The sequence below is a fragment of the Epinephelus fuscoguttatus genome, linkage group LG1 (genome assembly GCF_011397635.1).
Source record: "Epinephelus fuscoguttatus linkage group LG1, E.fuscoguttatus.final_Chr_v1".
Classification (NCBI taxonomy): Eukaryota; Metazoa; Chordata; class Actinopteri; order Perciformes; family Serranidae; genus Epinephelus; species Epinephelus fuscoguttatus.
Window position 1 is genome coordinate 5,302,876 of NC_064752.1, and position 21,885 is coordinate 5,324,760.

The 21,885-nt window shown below is 40.9% G+C and overlaps 1 protein-coding gene across 2 annotated transcripts in view; it reads right to left on the reverse strand.

The window, feature by feature from the left end:
• Positions 1–12,771: 12,771 nt before the first annotated feature.
• The window catches only part of ergic3 (ERGIC and golgi 3), a 29,638-nt gene continuing 20,524 nt past the window's right edge, over positions 12,772–21,885 (reverse strand). For both annotated transcript variants that reach the window (XM_049590107.1, XM_049590098.1), the window contains 4 exons: positions 20,245–20,309; positions 19,760–19,896; positions 19,557–19,612; positions 12,772–19,433 (listed from right to left, as the gene is read on the reverse strand). In XM_049590107.1, the coding sequence (XP_049446064.1) occupies positions 19,354–19,433; positions 19,557–19,612; positions 19,760–19,896; positions 20,245–20,309 (338 nt within the window). In that variant the 3' untranslated portion in view covers positions 12,772–19,353. The remainder of the gene's footprint in view (positions 19,434–19,556; positions 19,613–19,759; positions 19,897–20,244; positions 20,310–21,885) is intronic.

The window sequence follows — 21,885 nt, forward strand, 5'->3', positions numbered from 1 at the left end:
ACTGAGAATGGGAGGACACACTGATCAGTTTCCATTTGGGACACGAGTATCGTTACTGAACTAATCTTAACCGTCTTCTTCAGATCTTTCAACACTGACCGTGAGTTACGTTCGACAGCTACACCTGACATCTTCACTGTTACAAACGATCACTTGAGAAAAATAAAGCCCTGTTTTTCTGAGTTGATGAGATTATTATGGGCAAAGTTTTCAGTTAAGTTCAGTTCATTCAAGTCAATAGGCTTTCATTTCAATAATGGCATGACATTTCATACATGCTGCCAAAGCACGATTACAATTTGAGATGGTTCAGACACATTTAACAACAATGTACTAAAATCATAGACATAAATTTGAAAGAAAACAAACTAATTAAGTGAAGGAGTATGATCTGTGAGGAGATGACCCATATGTTGTTGTGTTGGTTGACTCTCAGGCTGTGACATGCACTGACATATTTTGCTGCATCTCTGGCGCTGACACTATTGTCTCCAAGTAGATGTTTTAATCTAAAAAGAGTTTATTGTTTTTCTGAATTACCAAGAAAAAATCTCGTACATTCTTGTTATTCTGAATTAATGACATTATCTCAGAATTCTAAGGAAAGCTTAAATGGAAAAAAATCTGCACTATTTCTGAATCAATGAGATAATTATTGGGTAAAGTCCTGTTTTTCTGATGGACAGCCGAAAGCGCTTTGTGTTGAGCTTTTTTCTGTATTGAAAAGATGACAAAATAAACTAACTTTTCTGCATTCTGGAGGTGTGCGATGCCCATTTTTTTATTCATCTGTTTTTCTGAATTAACATGATTATCACCTCAAAATTCTGAGAAAAATTCACATGAAAAAAAATCTGCTGTTTTTCTGAATTAATACGATTATTATCTTGTCAATTAAGAAAAAAAAATCTCAGTTGAATGCATCACAGCCGGTCTCAGTCTCAACCCAGTCTCTCTCCGAAGTTGTCAGATACCAGTGCTTGGGCAGTGACTTCCAGCATCAGACATGGATGAAAAAGGCTGTCCTCCCATGTCAGCATCATATGCGGCTGACGTGAAAGGACAGTGACATCAGGGGAAAACGCGACGGGACAACATAAGTCAAGGCAGCAGAAGTCTGAGTAGAGTTGGCGACACAGGTGGTGGACGGGTCCAACAATCACTGACTTTCATCCGGAAGGCCAGCGATTGCTTCCTGTTAGATTGTAAAGCCAAACCTGTTCTTTTTTCCTAAACCAAACCATGTGCATGTGTTGTTGAAGGAAATTAAAGCATCAATTCGCAGGGTTGTACCGATGTAGTGCATTTATTTTGAAAGAGACTGTTTGCAGACTGTACATTTCCTGTGAAAACAGATGTGCATTTTGAAAACAGACAGAAGTTGACACAGCATCCCAGAACGTCAGCAACCAACACACTCACAGTACCGTGCATGTCATATCTAGACGTGGAGAGTCCATGACCAAACGTTGATATGAGACGAGGTCGGAGTGAGAATGTGTTGACCCGGTGTACATCAGTTCAGACATATTTGGAAAGCTTCCCCAGTTTCCCTGTGGCAAGGGCAGTACTGACAAGACACCTCTAGCTCTGAATAAGGTAAATCATTATTTTGTTTTCTGATTTTTTGAGATATAAACATAACAGTTTTGTGCTTGTAACATTTTCTAAAATGCTAAAAAAAATATTTTTACACGTGAGATGCCATCCTGGTGTAGCGGGCGTGGGAGGAAACACTGTGCACATGTGCAGTGTGAAAGTACATGAAGGAAAACAGCAAAAACAGTTTGAGCCCATGGAACCAGGCAATATTCATTCAAATGAATGGGCACCATCTTTCTTTCCTTCTTGCTTTATTCTTTATTTAATCAGGATGTCTCACTGAGATCAAGATCTCATTTGCAAGAGAGACCTGAGTACAATATGTAATTACACATACACTGGTAACAGTAATGGAGGTGCATACAGGAAACCAGTCTGCCCCAGCTCAGTGTTGGTGTGAGGGACTTTTAAAACCAGTCTCTCCTGTGATCTGGCTCCATGTCGATGATTTTGGTACACAACTATGGATGTTAGGTATCCTGGTAGTTTGTACAGCTGGGCCTTATAGATGAAGATGCAGGCGTGTAGGTGTCTTCTAACTGCCAGTGATGTCCAGCCAACCTTTTTATACAGGTCACAATGGTGAGTGCGATAACTACCAGCTGTAATGAAGCGCAGGGCACAATGATTCTATTTAATGTCTTTTTGTCTGGTGCTGCTGTGATACTTGAATTTCCCCTCTGGGGATCAATAAAGTTTGTCTTGTCTTGTCTTGTCTTGTCTTGTCTTAATAGACAGCATCAAGGGGCTTGAGGGCTGTGGCAGCAGCAGGAGTGTACGGGACATCCCCAGAGTCTATTGTGGACAGTTTGGTGAATTGTATAATAGTTTCTGTTTTCAGAGGAGAAGCAGGCCATATTGTGGTACTGTATAATGGTGCAAAACTCTTTCATTTGTGTCACCTTTTAAAGTGCAGATTGAATTCGGGGTGTCTATGAATTGTGCTTTTGTGAAATGAAAGTATTTGGTCTTTCTGGAGTTTAGAGACAGTTTTAATTTTGGCAGAGATGTCTGCAAGTCATTAAATGCAGTCTGTAAGTGGGTAAATGCTTGGTTTGCGGTGGAGCTGATAGCATACAGGATGGTATCATCTGCATAAAAGTGAGCAGTTCAGTGTAGGGTTGGAGAACAGATATGGTTTATCTTTGAATGTGGTGCCCAGTTAACACGACACATCCATGGTCAGAAACATTTGCGGTTGTGGCAAGTGGAGGTTGGGGATGAGTGTGCTGCCAAACAACTCCACCTGGGGAATTTCGCCCCAAAAAGTAGTTACTGATTTTTAGGGAGGGTAAAGGTCACACAGGATCGGATCACCACTGGGCAGGAGACGATGTTCAGGGTATAAAAATATTCTTTATTGTAAAATTGATCTTAAAAAGTCTCAGAATTAACAGTTGGTACCACAACACTAAATACTGGGCCAAAAGGGGAATGGACAGGACTGGGGCTTACTACAGCGGCCCGAAACCATGAGGGAGGAGGGGATTGGGTCGCTGCTCTGGGCCCACAGCACCTGTCCACAGGGAGAGAAGGAAAATTAAAATGGCCTCACAGTATGACTGGTCTTACAACACGCGCTCACGCACACACACACACACACACGCACGCACGCACGCACGCACGCACGCACGCACGCACGCACGCACACACACACCAAAAAGCAATAAAGTACTAATATGGAAAATAAAAATAACAAAAAAAGGAATTAAATCTTCAAATACAAACAAAAACAACGAAAGAAATACAAAAGAAATCAGATTGAAATGAATCAATGCTCAAATTAATTAATCAGTCACATTAATCATGAATCAATAAACAAAATCAACAGCAGGACCCCAGAAACCCAGGAGACTGGTTAGGCCTCCACCAACAGCTCAGTGATGAGTGAGCATCTGTCAGAGTTCGGTGCTGAGGGTTCTGGCCCCAGCGTAACCAATAAAAACCAAAACAACAAAAGAATCAAACGTTAAATGACACTAAAATAGCAGAGCCAAAAACAACAATGCCAAAACAATAAAGCCAAAACAGTAAAGCCAAAACAGCAGCGTCGTCCAGGGAGCCATTGCGATGAATTAATGTTTAAATGGACCTCACTGGCCAGACTGTGGCACAGAATATTAGCAATTAGCCGGGAGTGGAGCAACGGGTGAGAAGGAAAAGAGAGAGCAGACAACGCAGACTTACTATGAGGAGGCACAACCACACCAGGAGGGCTTCCAGGGGGGCAACCTGGCCCCACAGCAACAGTAGTCTGCCACACTGCAGTAAAGAAAAGGACCGTGTCACCAATGCGCATATGTCACGCTAAGTGGGAGAAAGCATATCGTATACGTGTTTTGCTGCAAGACAGCGCTCTGATGCGCTCACGGCCACGCCACAATGGCTCCACCACACCTGCACAGGCTCTGCCACACCACACCAGGCCACAGCCACCACTGGGGACGAGTGGAACCGGAAGAGAAGAGAGGGATGGCAGGTGTGGCCGGACCAGTATATAAAAAGGTGCACGGTGCCGCCCAGCTGCCCTGTCCCAGTGGAACACCACAGAAGCCAGAGGGGTAAGGAACAGTGCACCGGCTACACGGTCACTGGAACATTCTTGGCTAAATGTGGACTTGGGTTGTCCATAAGAACACAAGTACAGACAAGAACATGGGCCTGTGATCCTTTGTTTAGCTAGTGATGTAGATTGCACCTCAGCTAGCTTCTGGTACTTCCTGCTATCACAACAACAAACCTGGAACGTCGCTGTGGTAATAATCAACAACCTGTGACAGTATCGAATAGTCAACAACACCATCAGCTCCTGTTAGAGCAAATGTTATGTGACACAGATCAGTAAAAATCTGACATGCTTTATTAATGAGTCTGATCTCTATCAACAGAAAAAAATTTGTTTTCTTATTTATTTTTCTTCAGTCTGACTGCAGCAACACAACTGCCATTAACAAAACCACAAAACACCTACACACACTCAAAGTGTGTGTGACGCCCTGCTCATCAGTGTGAGGTTTATTTTTAAGTCTACTTGTGAGGTCAACATGCTCTCAAGAATTTCAGCGGAAAATTATTTCTGTTTGTTTGCTAAAGTGTAAAATGTGTGCATATTTATGAGAGGTCTACTGCATGTGAAAGTGCAGCCAGTAAAGGCTGTGTGTGAGTGTGTGTGTGTGTTCGGTGTGCTGTAGGGTGGGACGTTGTGTGAGGTGGTGTGTATGTATTTGTGTCATAAAAGTGAAAGAGATGTCTGTCATAATATGTACTCACTTGTGTTTCACACCAAAACAGATTATAAATCATATGAGAGAGAGAATACTGTCCTGACTCGGCCCCGAGAGAAGAGTCAGTGTTTGTCCTGAGTGGAAACACATTACACAGCGTGACAGCCTACGTCTGCAGATAGCCAAAATAATCAACGTCCTTAAAGGAACACTAAATGAGGCTGGGTAACGAACACTGATCCTTTTTTGGTACTGACTGAAATGTGTCCGTAGCACAGAGTATCGAAAACATCCAAGTGCCAAAAGCTGGCACTGAATGTTTTTCTTCTCCCTTTGATCACATAGATCCTGATTCAAGTACAGTTTGGGCCAGTTTAGATTTTGTGCAGCTGTTTGTGTTTAGACAGAATTTAATTTAAGAACTTTAGTTTCTTTGAGAAGAATTCTTTTATATCAGAGATAGGTATTGAGATAAAGTATTGTGGTACTGGACACTGAAATTCAGGTATTGTATTGACATGAGCATGGAAAATTCAAATGAAACCCCACAACACCCCACAACCATGTAACCTGTGTCTGAATACCTAGATAGTGTAACCCTTAAATGGGAGCAAGTAAAACAATGTACTGACTTATATCACTAACAATAAACATTATATGTATTTACATGATTTCAACTTGTCATCAGGCGAAGATGAACATGACAAAAGGTGAGGAGCTATAGGCAGACTGGGAAATGAACTGGGATTTCACTGTTGCAGGCAGATTTCCAATGTTGAAATAAAACTCAGTCCGAGCTGTTTTAAGTCAGACTTCTTCTTGTCTTTATGTTCTCACAGAATCAAGTCTTGGCTCATGCAAATACTGAAGTTCAATGATGTGAACACTGTCAACGACCAATAGCTGTGCTCCCTCCAGCACCAAACAGGAAGCAGCAAACTGGGTAAAAAAAAAAATCGAGGGGACTCAAACAAGTCTTGGTTCTCTTGTACTGTGGAAAAGGAGACGGAACTGGTGAGACTGTAGAGTGAACAAGAGTCAGTGTTTAAGTGTACTAAACGATCTACCAAACGACACTTGTTTTACTGAGAAATCTTAATTTCTAAAATGGTTCACCACTCATTTCCACTGTGTCCTCCCACTCAAACCACCAGGAGCAGGATGTGAAATAAACTCAAAGGAATCTGCAATAGTTGTATTGCAAAAAATGACCCCGCAAGAGCCTCCGTCTTTATGAAATATTTCAGTGTGTGACTAAACACTCACATGTCTCCAGATGTGAGAGGGGGTCAGACATTAGACTTTTAAATGTCTTTTCAAAGTCTTCTAGTGTATGGTAGGCATAAGGGATCCATTGTTGTCATGCTGCCATGTCATGTGATCTTGTTGAGAAGGGGTTAAATTTAGCCAAAGTTTGGCTAAATATTGGTGAGTGAAAAAGTGCCATATTACAAAATGGAGGACTCTGAGCAGTGCACAGATAACCACATTACAGAAACTGGATTTTGAAATTGTGACAGATGAAGAGTGCATTCACTTGTTCATTCATGATTTGATGCCTTGCAGTAATTTCTTGAATCAATGTCTAATTTTACTTTCCTCAAATTATTCATCAGAGGGCATTTTTGTCTCTCCTTGTTTTGTTTTTAAAGGGAAAAGGAGGAACCGAGCTGTCACAATATTGTATGAAAGAAAGATTTTGTCTGTGTTTTGAAACAGCTGACTTGACCTTTTGTACTTTGTAATCATTTTATCTATGTACGCAAAACAGAGCATGGCCTGGATGAGTCTTTAACGCTGGATTGGGAAATAGTTATTAGAGACTTCATTCCTGTCACTGCAAGGCTAATGGCCAATTTGAAAGCCGGTGTGGGTGGTGCTGCTGGAGTGATTGTGGATGAAGGGTCCAGGTAGGAAAATTCTGTCCCCTGTCTGTAACTCTGAATGGCTAAGCTGATCAGATCTGTGGTTCCCAAATTTCTTGGCTTTGGGCCCTTTAAAGCAGTGGTAGGGAAATATGCTCAGAGATGCTTTATACCAGCTGGTTAGCTTAGCATAAAGACTGGAAACAGGTAGCCTGGTCCTGTCCAAAGATAACATTATTCTCCTACCACCTCCTCTAAAACTCAGTCACAGAGTGTGGAAGTGAAAGTGAGGTCTGTTTTATGGCCTTGTGGCTGCTCATTGTCCTGATTGTCTCACAGGTGCGGCTGCCATATTAGTGTGACTGTGAGCACCTGGGACTGATGCTGCTCAGCTTCTACCTCAGCTAACGAGGTTCTCTCCATGTGCTGTGGTTTGGTTTCTTTATTCCTCACACATCAGTTCACTTATGACCACATCCTATCTCCTTATTTATCATCTTAACTTGCTTTGTAAATAAAAGGCTTAACGTGAACATTTCTGTCTCATCTCTGACGTTATTTGCAAAAACCTACAAGTCAGCTACCAAGATAAAAAAATCTTTAAATTAACTTTGCTGTGTAAAATTATCAGATTCATCACAAAATGGAAGTTTCAATAGCAAAGATAGCTGTTAGAAATTTCACCTTGAGTCACATATTGCTGCTTTGTCAGTAGACTTTTACGTATACATATTACACGCTAGGTATCTTTCTGTGTCTACTGTTGATGTTCTGGGACGGGACGTCAACAAAAGCACATGGTTAGGTTTAAAAGAACATCATGGTACGGCTCTACATTCATATGGGAAGCGAACTATGGGCTCTTGGGTGAAAGTCCAAGGTTTGTTGGATCCATCCTCAACTCCTCCAACTGGCTGTACATACCACCATGAAAGTTAGCTTTTGATGTTGGTGTCTGACGCCGAAATCACTGACAAAGCGGCAGTATTTGATGACTCTGGAATGAAGACAGGCTGGATATGCCAGTATTAAATGGGTTTTAGGCGCATTCTTTAGGGCAGGTCTAAAGGGCATTCAGAATATACGTCTCAGCTGAGGTTTTTACCGCAATTTGTTTCACGGTTTTTTGGTCTGTTTATGTACATGGTCATGGATACATTGAACACAAGCCATTTGCAAACAGTTTGCAAGGTTGAGTAGAGTAGAGTAGAGACACATGCCCAAAAGAAAAGCCAACATTTCTAGTTGGAAGGAGAAACACATCTACTTTTAAACATATTTAAAGACTTGGATTTTTCAAGAAGGTTTTTGCTTGCACAGTCCAAAAAGTCAGCCACCAGTAGGAAACTGAAAAAATCCTAGGACACAAAATGACAAGCAACTCCAGCCGTTCCACTTTTCTACATTTTGACGTGATAAACAACATGTTAGAATCTGTTAATCGGAGTGTGCACTGCTGCATATAAACAGGCATATTAGTGGAATATCCATTCCCATTAGACATGTAAACAGCTTAGTAGGACTATTGTCTTTTTTGAAATAAGGGCAAAAAAAAACCCTATTTGGTGCATGTACATATAGCCAGTGTGCTTTAAATTGAATGCAGAGCAAACCTCTTCTTAAACCTCAAACTCCAATCTTGACTCTGACCATAAATCCTGCACCCTCTAAATAAACCAGAATCCTAAACTTCAAATTAAATCTCAACCCTAACTCCTGACCAAACACATTTTAAACCCCAACCCCACAGAAATAAACACAGACACTGAAACCTCTAACCTAAAGTCTGACCCAACTCCAAACTATAGACCTTAAATCCTCTCCCCAAAACCCATTAACTACTACACTACACTCTAAAGTCCAAAAGAAAGACCCTGAAACCTAACCATAAATTGCACCTAGCACAATGCATTCACAAAGAAACATCTTTGAATCTTGAAAGTATAACCTAAGACTTAAAATAATGACTGGTTGGATTTACATCCATAGTGATCTTAAGAAAGGCACTGAACCTCCATAACAGCACCAGGGGTAATGAGCTGTGGTTGACTTCTGGTCCCTGTGCAGGGTAACATGTGGACAACAAACACTGAAAGTAATTATCTTTTTCCTAAAATAAAACACATCAGAAAACTACTTACCCTGCAAATGAACCCTGACTGATAAATTAAACCTTAATTGTGAACCTCAAAAATGAAAAAAGGACCTCTGAATTGTTTGAGTCCTGAAATGGCAATCTGGTCTCAAAGAAATTCGTAAAATGACTTCAACCCTTTCACTCCACATTACATGGTGGTGGCATGTTATGTGTTCAGATCAAATGTCGGCAGCACTAGTTCAAATAAACACAAGAAGTGTGTGCTCTAGAGAAAGGATCAGCGCTCAGTGAAGAACCTCCTAAGCTCTATGATAAGCTATTACGGCAAGGCTAAACTATACAGGCCAATGAGCAGTGATAACTAACACATCTTTGGGGTCATCGGGTGGGAACCTTCTTTTACCAGTGTTTCGTCTAGTTGGTCCCACGACACCTAGGTTAGACAGTGATCTCTGGCTTCCCAGAGACACTTCCCTAATGCCAGGTCTCACCGCACCTAAACAACAACCTTCTTTACCTTACCTATACTACCACAGAGAAGGTAGACCCAGGGAGGGAAGCCTAATTAAGGCTATAACACTCCCCCGCCGGGTTAGGCTGTACAGTCTACCTCCCCAAGACCTTTTACCACATGGCTTTCTCAGCCCAAACAGCATGCAAAACAATACTGATGGAAAGTCAATTAGGATCCGTTTTCAAGGTGGACACACAAATCCCCTGTTTTAACGACATCACATAATGGACGGTGGTTAATGTGACAACCCCATAGGCAGTATAAAGAGTGATCAAGTCCACATAGGGAGGAGACCAGGGCAGTGGATGGCTCAAACAAACACAAGACTTCCGTCCAGGAGACTGCTTGTGTCCCGTGTGAAACTAAAGTCAAAGTTGACTTCTTTTAACTTTACATATGTCCGTCCTTTGCGTAGTACTGCGTAAATATGTCCCGTACTTGACAAACATAGTTAATGTATTGTGATGTCTAGAACATTGGTTCCCAACTCATCCAGCCATGGGGTCCAGATTTCTCCTTAGCCATCAATTCAAGGTCCACACAGTTTAATACATTCTGCATCATACTTGTGTTTGGCCATGTCATCAAGCTAGTGCTCTGTCCCTGCCAGGTAGCTGTCTATCATCTACCCACTCTACAGCAAGAAACTGCACCTCAAAATGGAAACTTTGTGCCAGAAATTCACTCTACTTAAAAATAAAATGGGTTTGTGAGTGACTTGCGGCCCATTCAGAATACACCTGCGACCCACCAGTTGGGAACCACTGCTCTGGAACATGATGGACCTTTAAACATTACAACTGGGAAATAGTAAAGGACCATTTTGAGGCAGGATTATTTCCATTTTATATGACTTTATACTTCTGCTTTTCTACAGTTCAGAGAGAAATATTGCCTCACACTTTCCTATCGCCCAACTTTATCTAATTGACAGTTGGAGTCACCAGTTACCTGGAAGATCAACAGTTTACATACAAAGCTTGAGATCATTTTGTGGAATATGACTTGATATTGAGCTCTCTCTCTCTCTCTCAGCTGCAACATTAAAATGCTGCTTATGTTTTGAATTATCCATAAATACTAGTAAAGTAACATCACATAATGATAATATAACCCTTATAACTTTTACATTTCATACTTAATCTACACGTTATAAATAATATTTCAGTATGGAAGGCCATTCCCACCAATGTGATGACAAAACAGATCCTGTAAGTCACTGTTATGAGGAACCTTCTCGAATGATGACTACATTTTTCATTATTTTAGATAAGTCATCATTTAGCGATATAAAAGCTTCTCTTTATTCTGAGACACTAACTCATTATTTAGAGAGATTCTCTGATTATAATAACGGGATCTTGTCTCGTCATCACAGCGGCAGGAACTGGCTTCCATAACTCTGTACTTCTACTTCGGTTCAGGTCAAAGGTTTAATCATAATGACGTATACTGTTGCATTACTATTTTTACTTCAGTAAAAGACTGAGATACGTAAATGTGCGAAGCGAATCTCAGTGTGTCACCGTGAGAAATTGACCTGATGATGTCTCTCTGCTCCTGTGAGGACGTCAAACGTACATGTGATGGATTTAATGTGATACAGAGCACTACGCCCCAGACAGATAATTAGATTTCCAGTATCAAACTATTCTCTGTGGACTGCAACAGACTGCTCAGCCTTGCGTGGCTGTGACACACACTCACACACACACAGAGCCACACACAACCACAGGAAGTTACTCAAGCTGGCTGTAATTTCATTCAGATGCTCTGTTCGCTTTCTGCGTGCGTGTGTGTGTGTGTGTGTGTGTGTGTGGGTGGGGGTGGGGGGGAAATAGTAAGAACAGAGGACAGTTTGAAGTACGTGCTCGCCCTCTGGTGGTGGACAGATCTAACAGCTGGAAATTTCAAATTACTGAAGAAGAAATGAATGTTTTATGAAGGAGAAACTAATTACAGAACACATATTATTTCACAATTACATCACATGTAACTAATTTATGAAAAACAAGTTTTCACTCGTGTGTTTTTTAGATTTCCTGTTTGTATGATTTGATTTGGAAGAAAAGAGAAATGTATCTGCTTTTGTATTTAGACAAAGGGTCAGAGGTCAGTAAGGATCCACAGCTGAACTCTGGAGTTCATAATTTTGCTCAAGGGCACTCTGGCCAGCCTTTGTTGTTTTGTTCAGAAATAAAGTCTGTGGAAATAAAAGATTAGTGAGTGAAGCAGCCAAAACAAGATCTTGAAAAACGATTGTACCAAAAATAAACAACATTGGCACTGAATCAAAAGAGACATGATGGCAGTGAACAGCGTCAGGCTCTAGTGTGACATACTCACCGGCCACTTTATTAGGTACACCTTGCTAGTACAGGGAAAGACTCCCTATTGCTTTCAAAACCGCCTTAATTATTTATGATAGACTCCCTATTGCTTTCAAAACCGCCTTAATTATTTGTGGCATAGATTCCACAAGGTGCTGGAAACATTCACCAGAGGTTCTGGTCCATATTGACATGATGCAGTTGCTGCTGATTTGCCCATGATGAGAATCTCCCGTTCCACCACATCCCAAAGGTGCTCTATTGGACTGAGATCTGGTGACTGTGGAGGCCATTGGAGTACAGTGCACACATTGTCATGTTCAAGAAACTGGTCTGAGATGATGTGAGCTTTGTGACATGGTGCGTTATCCTGCTGGAAGTAGCCATCAGAAGATGGGTACACTGTGGTCATAAAGGGATGGACACGCTCAGCAACAATACTCAGGTAGGCTGTGGTGTTTAAACCATGCTCAGTTGGTACTAAGAAAATCTCCCCCACACCATTACACCACCACCACCGGCCAATTTGCAGACACTTTCCACTGCTTGTTTTAGAGTTAGCTGCTAACTACTATCAGCTACATTTGAAATCTCTGGCTCACAAGCATAAAACATCGTCAAAACATCACACCTGTGCTTCCCATGATCCCATCCTATACACAGACATCATTTCAGTGCTGTTACTACCTCTGACGCCACCTTAAAGGCGAGACAACTCTGTCCCCTCATCCCGTGATTGTACCCTTTATACAGAACAGTGAGGTGGCAAAACAGCATGACACTCCCATCTTCAAGATGCTGTGTAAAAGGGGCTTTAATCTGGTGCCATGATTAGATCATTTTGATTTTGTCCAGTACCTCAATTTATGATTAAATACCTACAAAACTAATGACATCACTGTCGTCCTCAGTTAGATTTCAATGCTAATTAGCAAATGTTAGCATGCCGACATAATGAACTACGATGGTGAGCATGGTGAACTTTATATCAGCTAAACATCACCATATTAGCACTGATGTCATGACCATGTTAGCATTCTGACGTTAGCATTTAGCTCAAAGTTGTAAATCTGCTTAAATGTAAGGAGAGACTGAATTTGAATATTAAAACTGAAATAATGAGGCAGACAGTTGAAGCTGGTGTATTCAACATTTATTTTCTGTCATTTTAAAAACTGTTTGAGGACAATCAAAATATAAATACATTTCTCTCTCGCACTCACTCACACACACGGCAACTGGCATCCGAACACATCCATCCATACACACACACACACACACACACACACACACACACACACACAACCCCTGCCACTGATTTAGATGTTAAAAGGTGCAACAACCAACCACCAACGACTGAACCATCAGTAACTTTCATCATTAAACGTCATCATCCAGATTTCAGAAGCTTTTGAAACACACACAGAGAGGAAATATTGAACAGGTTCCAGACTTATGATTATTAAAAAGTCTCTTTACAGCCATAATACTCTGCTTGAAGTATTGATGTAACCTTCCTCACATCTTCACATCATGACTGGCTGAATAGGCTGTTAAATACTGTCAGCTGAGTGAATCCAGAGGAGGGTCAATCAGATAAATTTTGGTAAACAATGATGTGTCTGAAATTTTGTACTTCAAGCAATAACCTGTGGCATATTTGAATCAACGTACATCACTACTGGGACAAAACCCTCCAGCAGGCAGGAAGTGAGACATTTCCAGGTTCTAGTTTGATAGTGACAGACAGAAACAGACAAACTGGGAGCAACATGGTGAGCTCCTCCACACAAAGAGAAAGTCAATCATCATCTAAATGAGTCACAGCCCTGCTGACTCTGATTTATCACAGTGACTTGTGGATTTAGATCATCAAGGATCATGTAAAACTGGTGGTTTTGCATGTTTATAGCCTGATGTTTTCTGTTTTAATAAAACTTATTAAAAGCCTGTCAACTCTGAAAATCACGGTGCATTGATTTTAAACTTGCTTGACTGTTAACAAAATAAAAAAGGCAACAACAATGTTCACCCGATATTGTGCTGTGTGGTAAAACAGGGACTATATGAACAGAATCACCCTGACGTCGCACTAACAGCAGACTCTTCCGGGTATACAAATGGCAATTCATTTCAGTTGCAGGGATAAGTAAAATGGGCAAACTTGTTTATTTCTGTTGTCATTTTCACCCGTAACTGTAACGTGTATAGATATAAGGTTAAACACTGTGATCCGACTTATTTGACATTTCTGCTGTGCTTATGAGCTACGTTGCTAACTAGCCTTTATGGTAACCTAAATCTACTGGCATAGGAGCTAAACAATGTTCTGTTATGAACAGGGCTGCAGGAAAACACATTTTAGCCAATTTTAAAAAAATCAATATCAATTTAATTGTACGCAGTATTTGGAATATTTTCCCCGCTTTATCTTACACACTAACCAATCAAGGCAGCAGTAAACCAGCAACTCCGGTGTTCTGCAAAGTAAAATTACTATTTTGTCAGTGGAGTATGGTTGCTTTGAGATAATGGCTTGAGTTCCCAGTTGGGAATCGCTGTCTGACGGCAAGGTAAAGCATCAAAAATATACTATATACAACACACTTGAAGTGATATTGTTTTTTTTTAAGGTGGGCCTTTTTTTAGGTGGTTAAAAATAAACCAACTGAGGCAGCGTTTGCTCAGCACCGTTTCATTTCGTATACACGAGGCAAAGGTTTTCTACCCTAAAGTTATTGTGAACAAACATAATAATTTGGTCTGTAAAACACCTTCCTGGTAAACTTTGAGAGATTTGGATCCAACTGTCTATGGCATTAGAAAGCTATGTTTGAAAAATCCCGTCAGACACAGTGAGTAAACACAGGCACTGTAAAGGACAATGGTCCACGAGGTTCTCTAACATGGAACCAGAACTTCTGACTGACACTAAAACTGACCAATCACAGGCCACTGCTTCGGTGCAATGTTATACAGAAGTCAAATTTGGAAATGGTACTTTGAGGAAAACAACTTACAACAGCCTTTAAAGCTCAAAACTCCAAGAAACATGGTGAAACTAGTGACTCTACATTGCATTTGCACTTGTGACTGTTGCTGTGAATAACCAATCTGAGTGGAGCGACAGAAAATGAAAAATATTGACTATTTTGATGATAAACAGTTTCAAGCAAAAATGTCAAACATTCTCTTTTTCAAGCTTCTCAAATATGAAGACTTTTAAATAATTGCACACTGATTATCTTTGTGTTTTGGACAGTTGGTCAGACAAAACTTGAAGGTGTCACATTGAGAGTGGTACATTTTTCCAATATTCGCCATCATTTTTTATACCAAATGGTTAAATTATCAAAAATAACAGATTAATGCACTCTGAAAATAACTTGCAGTCCTATTTGTTACGGATAAAAAGCTAAGCATCATCAGCATCTGGCATCAGACACACTGAGCCTGTTTATTTCTTGTATCAAAGTGCATCTTGGATTATCCAATAACAAATGGACACTGCTTAATACTAAACGACCCCCAAGGCGCATTGAAAGCCGCTCACGCAAATCACTTGCTGAGGTGGTCTGGGACAAATCTATCCACGTCTTTTGTAGTGGAAATGCGTCCTGACGCGTCTCTGAAAAGGATGCTGGCCATGGTGGTCATATTGGTGACACAATGAACGCGATGTGTCTCGGAAGTCCACTTGTGTTCGGATCACCGAAACAAATATTAATACTCACTGACTTTGTAGATTAAAGTTGAAAGTGGAGCCTTTTGGGATCTGGAGGCTTTAAAATTGAGAGTTGGCTCTGAAATTTGGGATTTCCAGTTTTCCTGGAACACATCAATGTGTCCAGTTTTGCTTGTAACAACATTACGACATAATGGAAAAGAAAATATCAAAGGTAACTGACTGTTGGAATACCAATATGAAGCAACTTTCTATCTGTAAATTGGATTTTCTTAACATACCAAAATAAAGATGGCTGACTCGTGACATAAACTCTGCCTGATTTGTCATCAATGGACCAAAACATGCAAAACCACCAGTGCGTTATTTTCAGAAACAAAAATCCTTTTAACCAACAATCTCACTCATCTGGGTCTGTTTCTGTCTGTCTAACACTCAGGACGGTCGGAATGGGCTGAAAATAAACACAGAGAAGATCGACATCTGGGTCTCATATGGTGACTCAGCATGTGAGGTCAGGAATAAAGTCGGAATCTAGCCGACATTTACACACCGTCTTCTTGTGGTCGGGAGCTTCCTGCTGCCTCCCTGCCGGCCCTGTCATTAACTCACAGTTTCTGGATGAGAATAACACTTTTGAAAATCTCACAGGAGGATCCACATCTGAAGCAGCTGGTCGTGTTATGAGCCTTTAACATTTCCAACCCCGACAGACCAAATTTTAAAAAAAAACTGTAAGCACATCGTTTAACAGCAACCTAACAGGGCAGATTGTGTCCTACTATCCATGGAATGAAAGAAAGCAAAATAGAGGCAGCCCTTTTCCCTATTTAAAAAAAAAGTCATCTACTTAATCTGAGTGCAGTGCAACACTTGATCTGGTGGGATTCATGTAGTGTTTAGTCATTAATATCCGTTCTCTGAGGCAGTGGTGGATGTGTCTGTACAGTATTTACACTCTTGAATGCAAACATAAAGAGTTCAAATCATACAAGGGGATCATTTCCAAATCGTTGTGTGAGCATGTCGAGCGAAAAGTCAGGAACACTTTGTCATTAGGGAAGGAACTTCCCTGAAAATTGTGCATTTAATGTAGGGGGGAAAATAATCTGAATTTCCATTAAATGATTAAAGTCTTCAGGCGAGGTTGGACGCAGACGAGCGGGGAGGAGAAGAGGCAGAGCGCAGTCTGAAAATTACTGAAATCACATGAAGCGACAGTGATTTTTGTGGTCGAGACTCATCTTCATATTGTGAGTTCAACCCAGCAAGCTGAAGTCAGTGCCTGGGGACAAAAGACACTGAACCACGTGCTGCAAGTTTTGGCTGTGGCTCATTGGTTTAGCCTCAACTGCCACTTAAACACAAAACAAAATGGACTGTTTGGCTTCTTAAATATCACACTGAAAACCTTCCTTGCCAACTTGTGATTATGTCAAGTCATTTTGTCATTAATTCAGTCTGAAATCAAGTTTTTTAAAAGCCACTATGTGTAAGATTTGAACACGTATGACTCCGGCATCCTCCAAAATAAACGCCTCAGCTTACATCAGAGGAGATTATACATTCTCTCTGTCTTTGTTTCATCTCTCTGATTCAGTTCAGCAAGTTACTGATTGACTGATCGGACACTATGTTCGCTTTGCAGTAATAAAGCAGAGCAGCGTTTCGTCATGTTCTTCTGAGATTTTACAGGCTGGGAAGAGTTCAGACTAATGACCCAATCAGCAACAATCAGCTGCTGCTGGGAGAAGAAACATCCCTGCTGCTCTGCAGGTCAAACACCACCCTGAAGTCAAGTCTGATAATCACCTAGTTGGACACAGGTGTGACACAACACCACGTATCGAGTTGAAGTCAGTTTAAAGTTTAAAGTTTAAAGGGGTGCTACTCAGCCAGAGCGACTCGTGACACGGCTCTGAGTGTCTGTGTTTTTATTCTAAAGTTTGCGTTTCCAGCTGCACTCGTATCATCAATGGCTGTGATCAGACAGGGACGCAAAGTCAGACAGAAGAGAACAAAACTGAGTCTGATGATCCGGATAGACTAACATGTACATCCACTCACAGATCACATGGAGATCACATGGACATGGAGATGAGCAGCATCTTTCATGGGGATCCTTTTTAACAAACTTATAAAATCGTACACATAGTGGTTTTAATTAAAGTGAGACAGAAATCTTTTTTTAAGTATTCTTCTGTTGGGAAGTTTTAAAGGAACACATCACCCAAAGAGTTTCGTATTAACTATTCACATGTTCGAGTTCAAGATGATCCCTTCCTCACATTCATAGAAAACTGAGCTTCAACCAGTGGACAAAGTTTCGTGTAAGTTCATTAAAGACTCACAGAAACATGATATCAAGCCACTTGTTTATCAAACTAACATTCGTATAGTCTTCAGAGATCCTGTTTGGTTTTGAACATTTTTACCAGACTGGAATTTAGATTAAAATTACTGCATTTAAAACACTTTAACATTAAATTCTTGACTTGTCTTAAAACAGACTTAAAGAATGCAAGAAACAACCAATCACAGCTGGCCGATATCTTTCCTTTCTATCATTAATATCAGTCGATGGTAACTATGGAGAAGAAGCTCATCATTTTAGTGCGGGGCTACCCAGAGCTTTACATCTGTCCCACGTACAACACTTTAGGCCTCATACACAAAGCAAAGCGACGCCTGGAAGAAGATCAGCTCTGCACTCAGGATTTCAGGTAAGTGGGCTATGAGACGGTCAAACGAAACGTCAAGTGCAGCCTGCCTCAGTTGGCACAGTGTAGGCACAACCCAGCACCAACTTCGTGTTTTCCAGGCAGTTGAAGACATGGCATGTGTGCTGGCCCTTATTGGAGAAGGCAGGCAGGTTAGGGAGGCCAAATTGTGTATTTTTCTTATTGTCAACAAATCCCATGAAAAACCAACCACGTGTTAGTGTGTTTCTCACTGCTTCCTATCATAACATGTCTGTGGCTCTCCAATCCCCAAACCCAGTGGCTCCTTCTGAAGACTGATCTTTAATAGCTGGGCGCTGTAGTCTTAAGCATGGTCTCTCAAACAGGAATAAATACTCCCAATGTTGGGACTATTTTCAGCAGACGATTAATCCACATCTGGTGCTCTAGTGAGTGTCTGTGGTAGCAGGACGGTGAATGTGGGATCGAGTCACAATAAACTAGAGTGTGTGCGCTCAGGATGAATGAAGGAACATGTCACCCAGCGGCTCACTGATGTGGTTTTAATAGTTTTTGTCGGATTTGTTGACAAAAAGAAAAGTAGAAATATCACCAAACTTATGCTTAAAACTCACAACCGAAACAATAATTTTCTATACTCAAAAAATTTGTTACATTGAGATCCCAAAATCACTTTCTTGTACTCACTAGAAAACATCATCTTGTGGACATTCCTTGATTCTGTTTAAAGAGATGTGAGCATAAACCTTTCGGGGAGTAACTGATTAGAAAACAGAAAATCTGGGGTGACGTGTTCCTTTAAAAGTCTCCATGCCCTCTCATCCTCACCCCTTCTGGAGCAAAGGCTCCACCACAGATGGTCCAGCTGACTTCAGTGTAGTGATGTGAGCGTGAAGCGGCGCTGAAGCAGGATGTAAACAGGAGGGAGGGTAGGAAGCTCCCTTTTTCCATAAAGACGCTTCTGTAAACAGACGAGACGTCATCCTCTCTGCTCAAGTTCAATCACACAAGTCTCCCGTCGGTGTCTGACTCCGACTCTGTCCTGTTGGCATCGAATTTAACAGCGGAGAGCAAAATTCAAAAAGGCCCTCGAGTTCCTCTCCAGTGTTTTTTCCGGAACGAAAAGAGAGACAGAGGAATTAAAAACTTGGCTGATTTCAAATGTCTCTGTCTCTCTCTGTGTTTCTCTCACTCAATCTGACAGCAGACAGAAAGACTGAAGGAAAACTACTTGATTCTGTTTCCAACCTTCTCCCTCTGTCAGTCTGTCCCTCTTCTCTCTGTGTCCGTGTCTTGATCTGTGTTGCACCGTGGGGGCCAGCGGGGGGCGCTGTTAGGAGGCCTTGCCCAGCTCTATCTTCTTCTGGATGACCCGAGCCGAGTGGTAGATGAGCGAGTCGATCAGACCGGCCACTGCAGGAGACGAGAAACAGAAGTAACAGAAGAGAGTCAGATTTCGTCTGCTCCATTAAATATCTATTCATATTAACGTTTCAGTCTGTGGTGTATTATCAGGTAACACATGGAGGGACTGACCTGTAAATACACCTCCAATAATGGCACAAACTCCTGTTAAGAAGTGTGTGAATGATCTGAACATAGAGAGAGAGAGAAAGAGAATATTAATGTGCAGTGAGATTTAAAGAAGCTCATTTTTTTATTAATATAACTGCTTTTTCCTCAGTTTTTTCAACCTGAACCATATTTTCCCGTGTTTTTCAGGCTTTGTTTTTTCTTACCTGTGTTTCTCTGTGAATTTAACCATCATGGGTGATAGCTCATATAAGACAAACACGCCCGGCAGGCCCTGGTCTCCTATTAACCCGTTGGCCACTTTCTCGTGTCTGGTGACTGAGAACTGGTTTGTTTTTACCACCTGCAACAACAAAATGACAAGAAGACACTGTTAAGAAAGATGAAAGGTCAACTGTAGCCTGGCATGGCTTTAATCAAAGATTAGATTCAATGTTGTAAAAGAAACACGTGGAGCGATAAATGACTTTTTGCTTCATGGTACATGACATGTTTTTAAGTCTCATCCAAATGCTGAAGGTTGACTAAAAGATTATGTTTCTGTGTACAGCATTGTAAACCAATGAAATGCAACACTTTCTTTCTCAGTGTGCCTCTTTAACATCTCTCTGGTTTTACCAGTCTTGTAGGTTTAGTAAAGTTTGGAGTAAAAAAAGAGAAATTTTAGTGAACAAATGTAAAATGAACTCACCTCTCCATCAGTTTTCACGTAGATTGTCGGAACAATTTTCACAAAATACTGGTACATCATTGATGCTGTGGGGAGAGAGAGGAAATCTTGTTAAACTAAACTACACACAAAAGGCCTCGCAGGAAATAAAAACAATTTCAAACGTCACAGAACAGACCAGAATAAAATTACGATTTTAAGTAAGAATATGGACGATAAGGATTGTTTAAGCAGTGACGTGTGTCAGTACAACATAAACCAATGTGCGGTTTATTCTACTCTACTTTAATAAAACAGAAGACCGGCAATTCTTGGGATCAGCACCAGCTGTCTGATAAAAACAGAGATGGATGAAGGACCTGAGAGACACTCGTGAGTATAAGTGCAGATATCTCACCAGAAAATAACTCTGGCAGAAGTTAAACTCATCTGTTAGAATATTACTTGAAAACACTTTCAGATTTTCCTTAAAATCCTAGTTAAGGTTTCCTCAAAATAAAATCAGTTGCACAAAACACCCTTAAGTCTTCTCCTTAAGGTTTCCTTAAAATCTGATGGTTTTCTCCTTGTCTTGGTCTTATACTTAAGGAATCCCTTGACTGTTGCACAAAAGACCTTAGCAACCAAAGCAAGAGAAAAAAAATACTAAGGGTGTCTTTGACTCTGTCTTAACCGCCACATGACCGAGTTTATGGTGATAAATGAAAAAACTAACACACCCCAAGAAGAGTGTTCTGCGATCAGGGGAACCAGATGGATACACTTCTGATGCCACACCATAGATCTGACTGAATTAATCTTCATTGCAATTTCTCCGCACAATTGTTTTCAGGTATTTGGAGATCAAATGTATGTGCTTTCTATGATAGCATTCCTCCAGAAGTTTAATCTTTTCTATCCTCTGACCAATATGGTTTATTTGTCTTCTGTTCTTCTGCCATTTTTCCACTATCTAACTATAAGTCATCTTTGTGAGACGATAACAGGGGTCACAAGCGTGAGTCCAAGCAAACAAACAATCTCCATGGGAACTTTTAATGCAGTAAATGGGTTAACATTTTCCCTTATGCAAGGAAACTGTTTAAGGGATTCTGTGCAACTGTGCAAGTCTCTGAGCTGAGGAGAAATTAAGCCTAAAGTGTCATACTTAAGGAGAAAACTTAGGTGTTTTGCGCAACCGGTCCCTGATATTCACTGTACATAAGTACAAAAGTGATTTTATTATATTAAATATACTTAAGTATTCAACGCAAAAGTCGGTCTGATTTTAGAGTTTAAGTTTATTTCTTTGTAACCTGTACACCAGCAGATTACATGGTAGCCTTAAAAACAAGAACAAGTCAAGTTGTGCTGTAAGATCACTGGTGTTATTTTTAATAACTTACAGCACCTGTATGAAGCTGAGTCAATTATCTCGGACTCTCAACAACCCCTCCATGCTGAGTTACAGATGCTTCTATCAGGGCGGAGGTTTTGCCTCCTTAAATGTAGCACTAAGCGTTACAGATCGTCCTTTGTAGCGTCTGCTACCCCTTATCTTAACCAGCACTGACCACTAATGTCCATGATTTACCTCCGACAGCGTGTGATAGTGGATTCTGTGTGTTTGTATTGTACTGTCTGTTCTGTTGTCTGTATCTTAAATGGCCCCTCAGGGACATT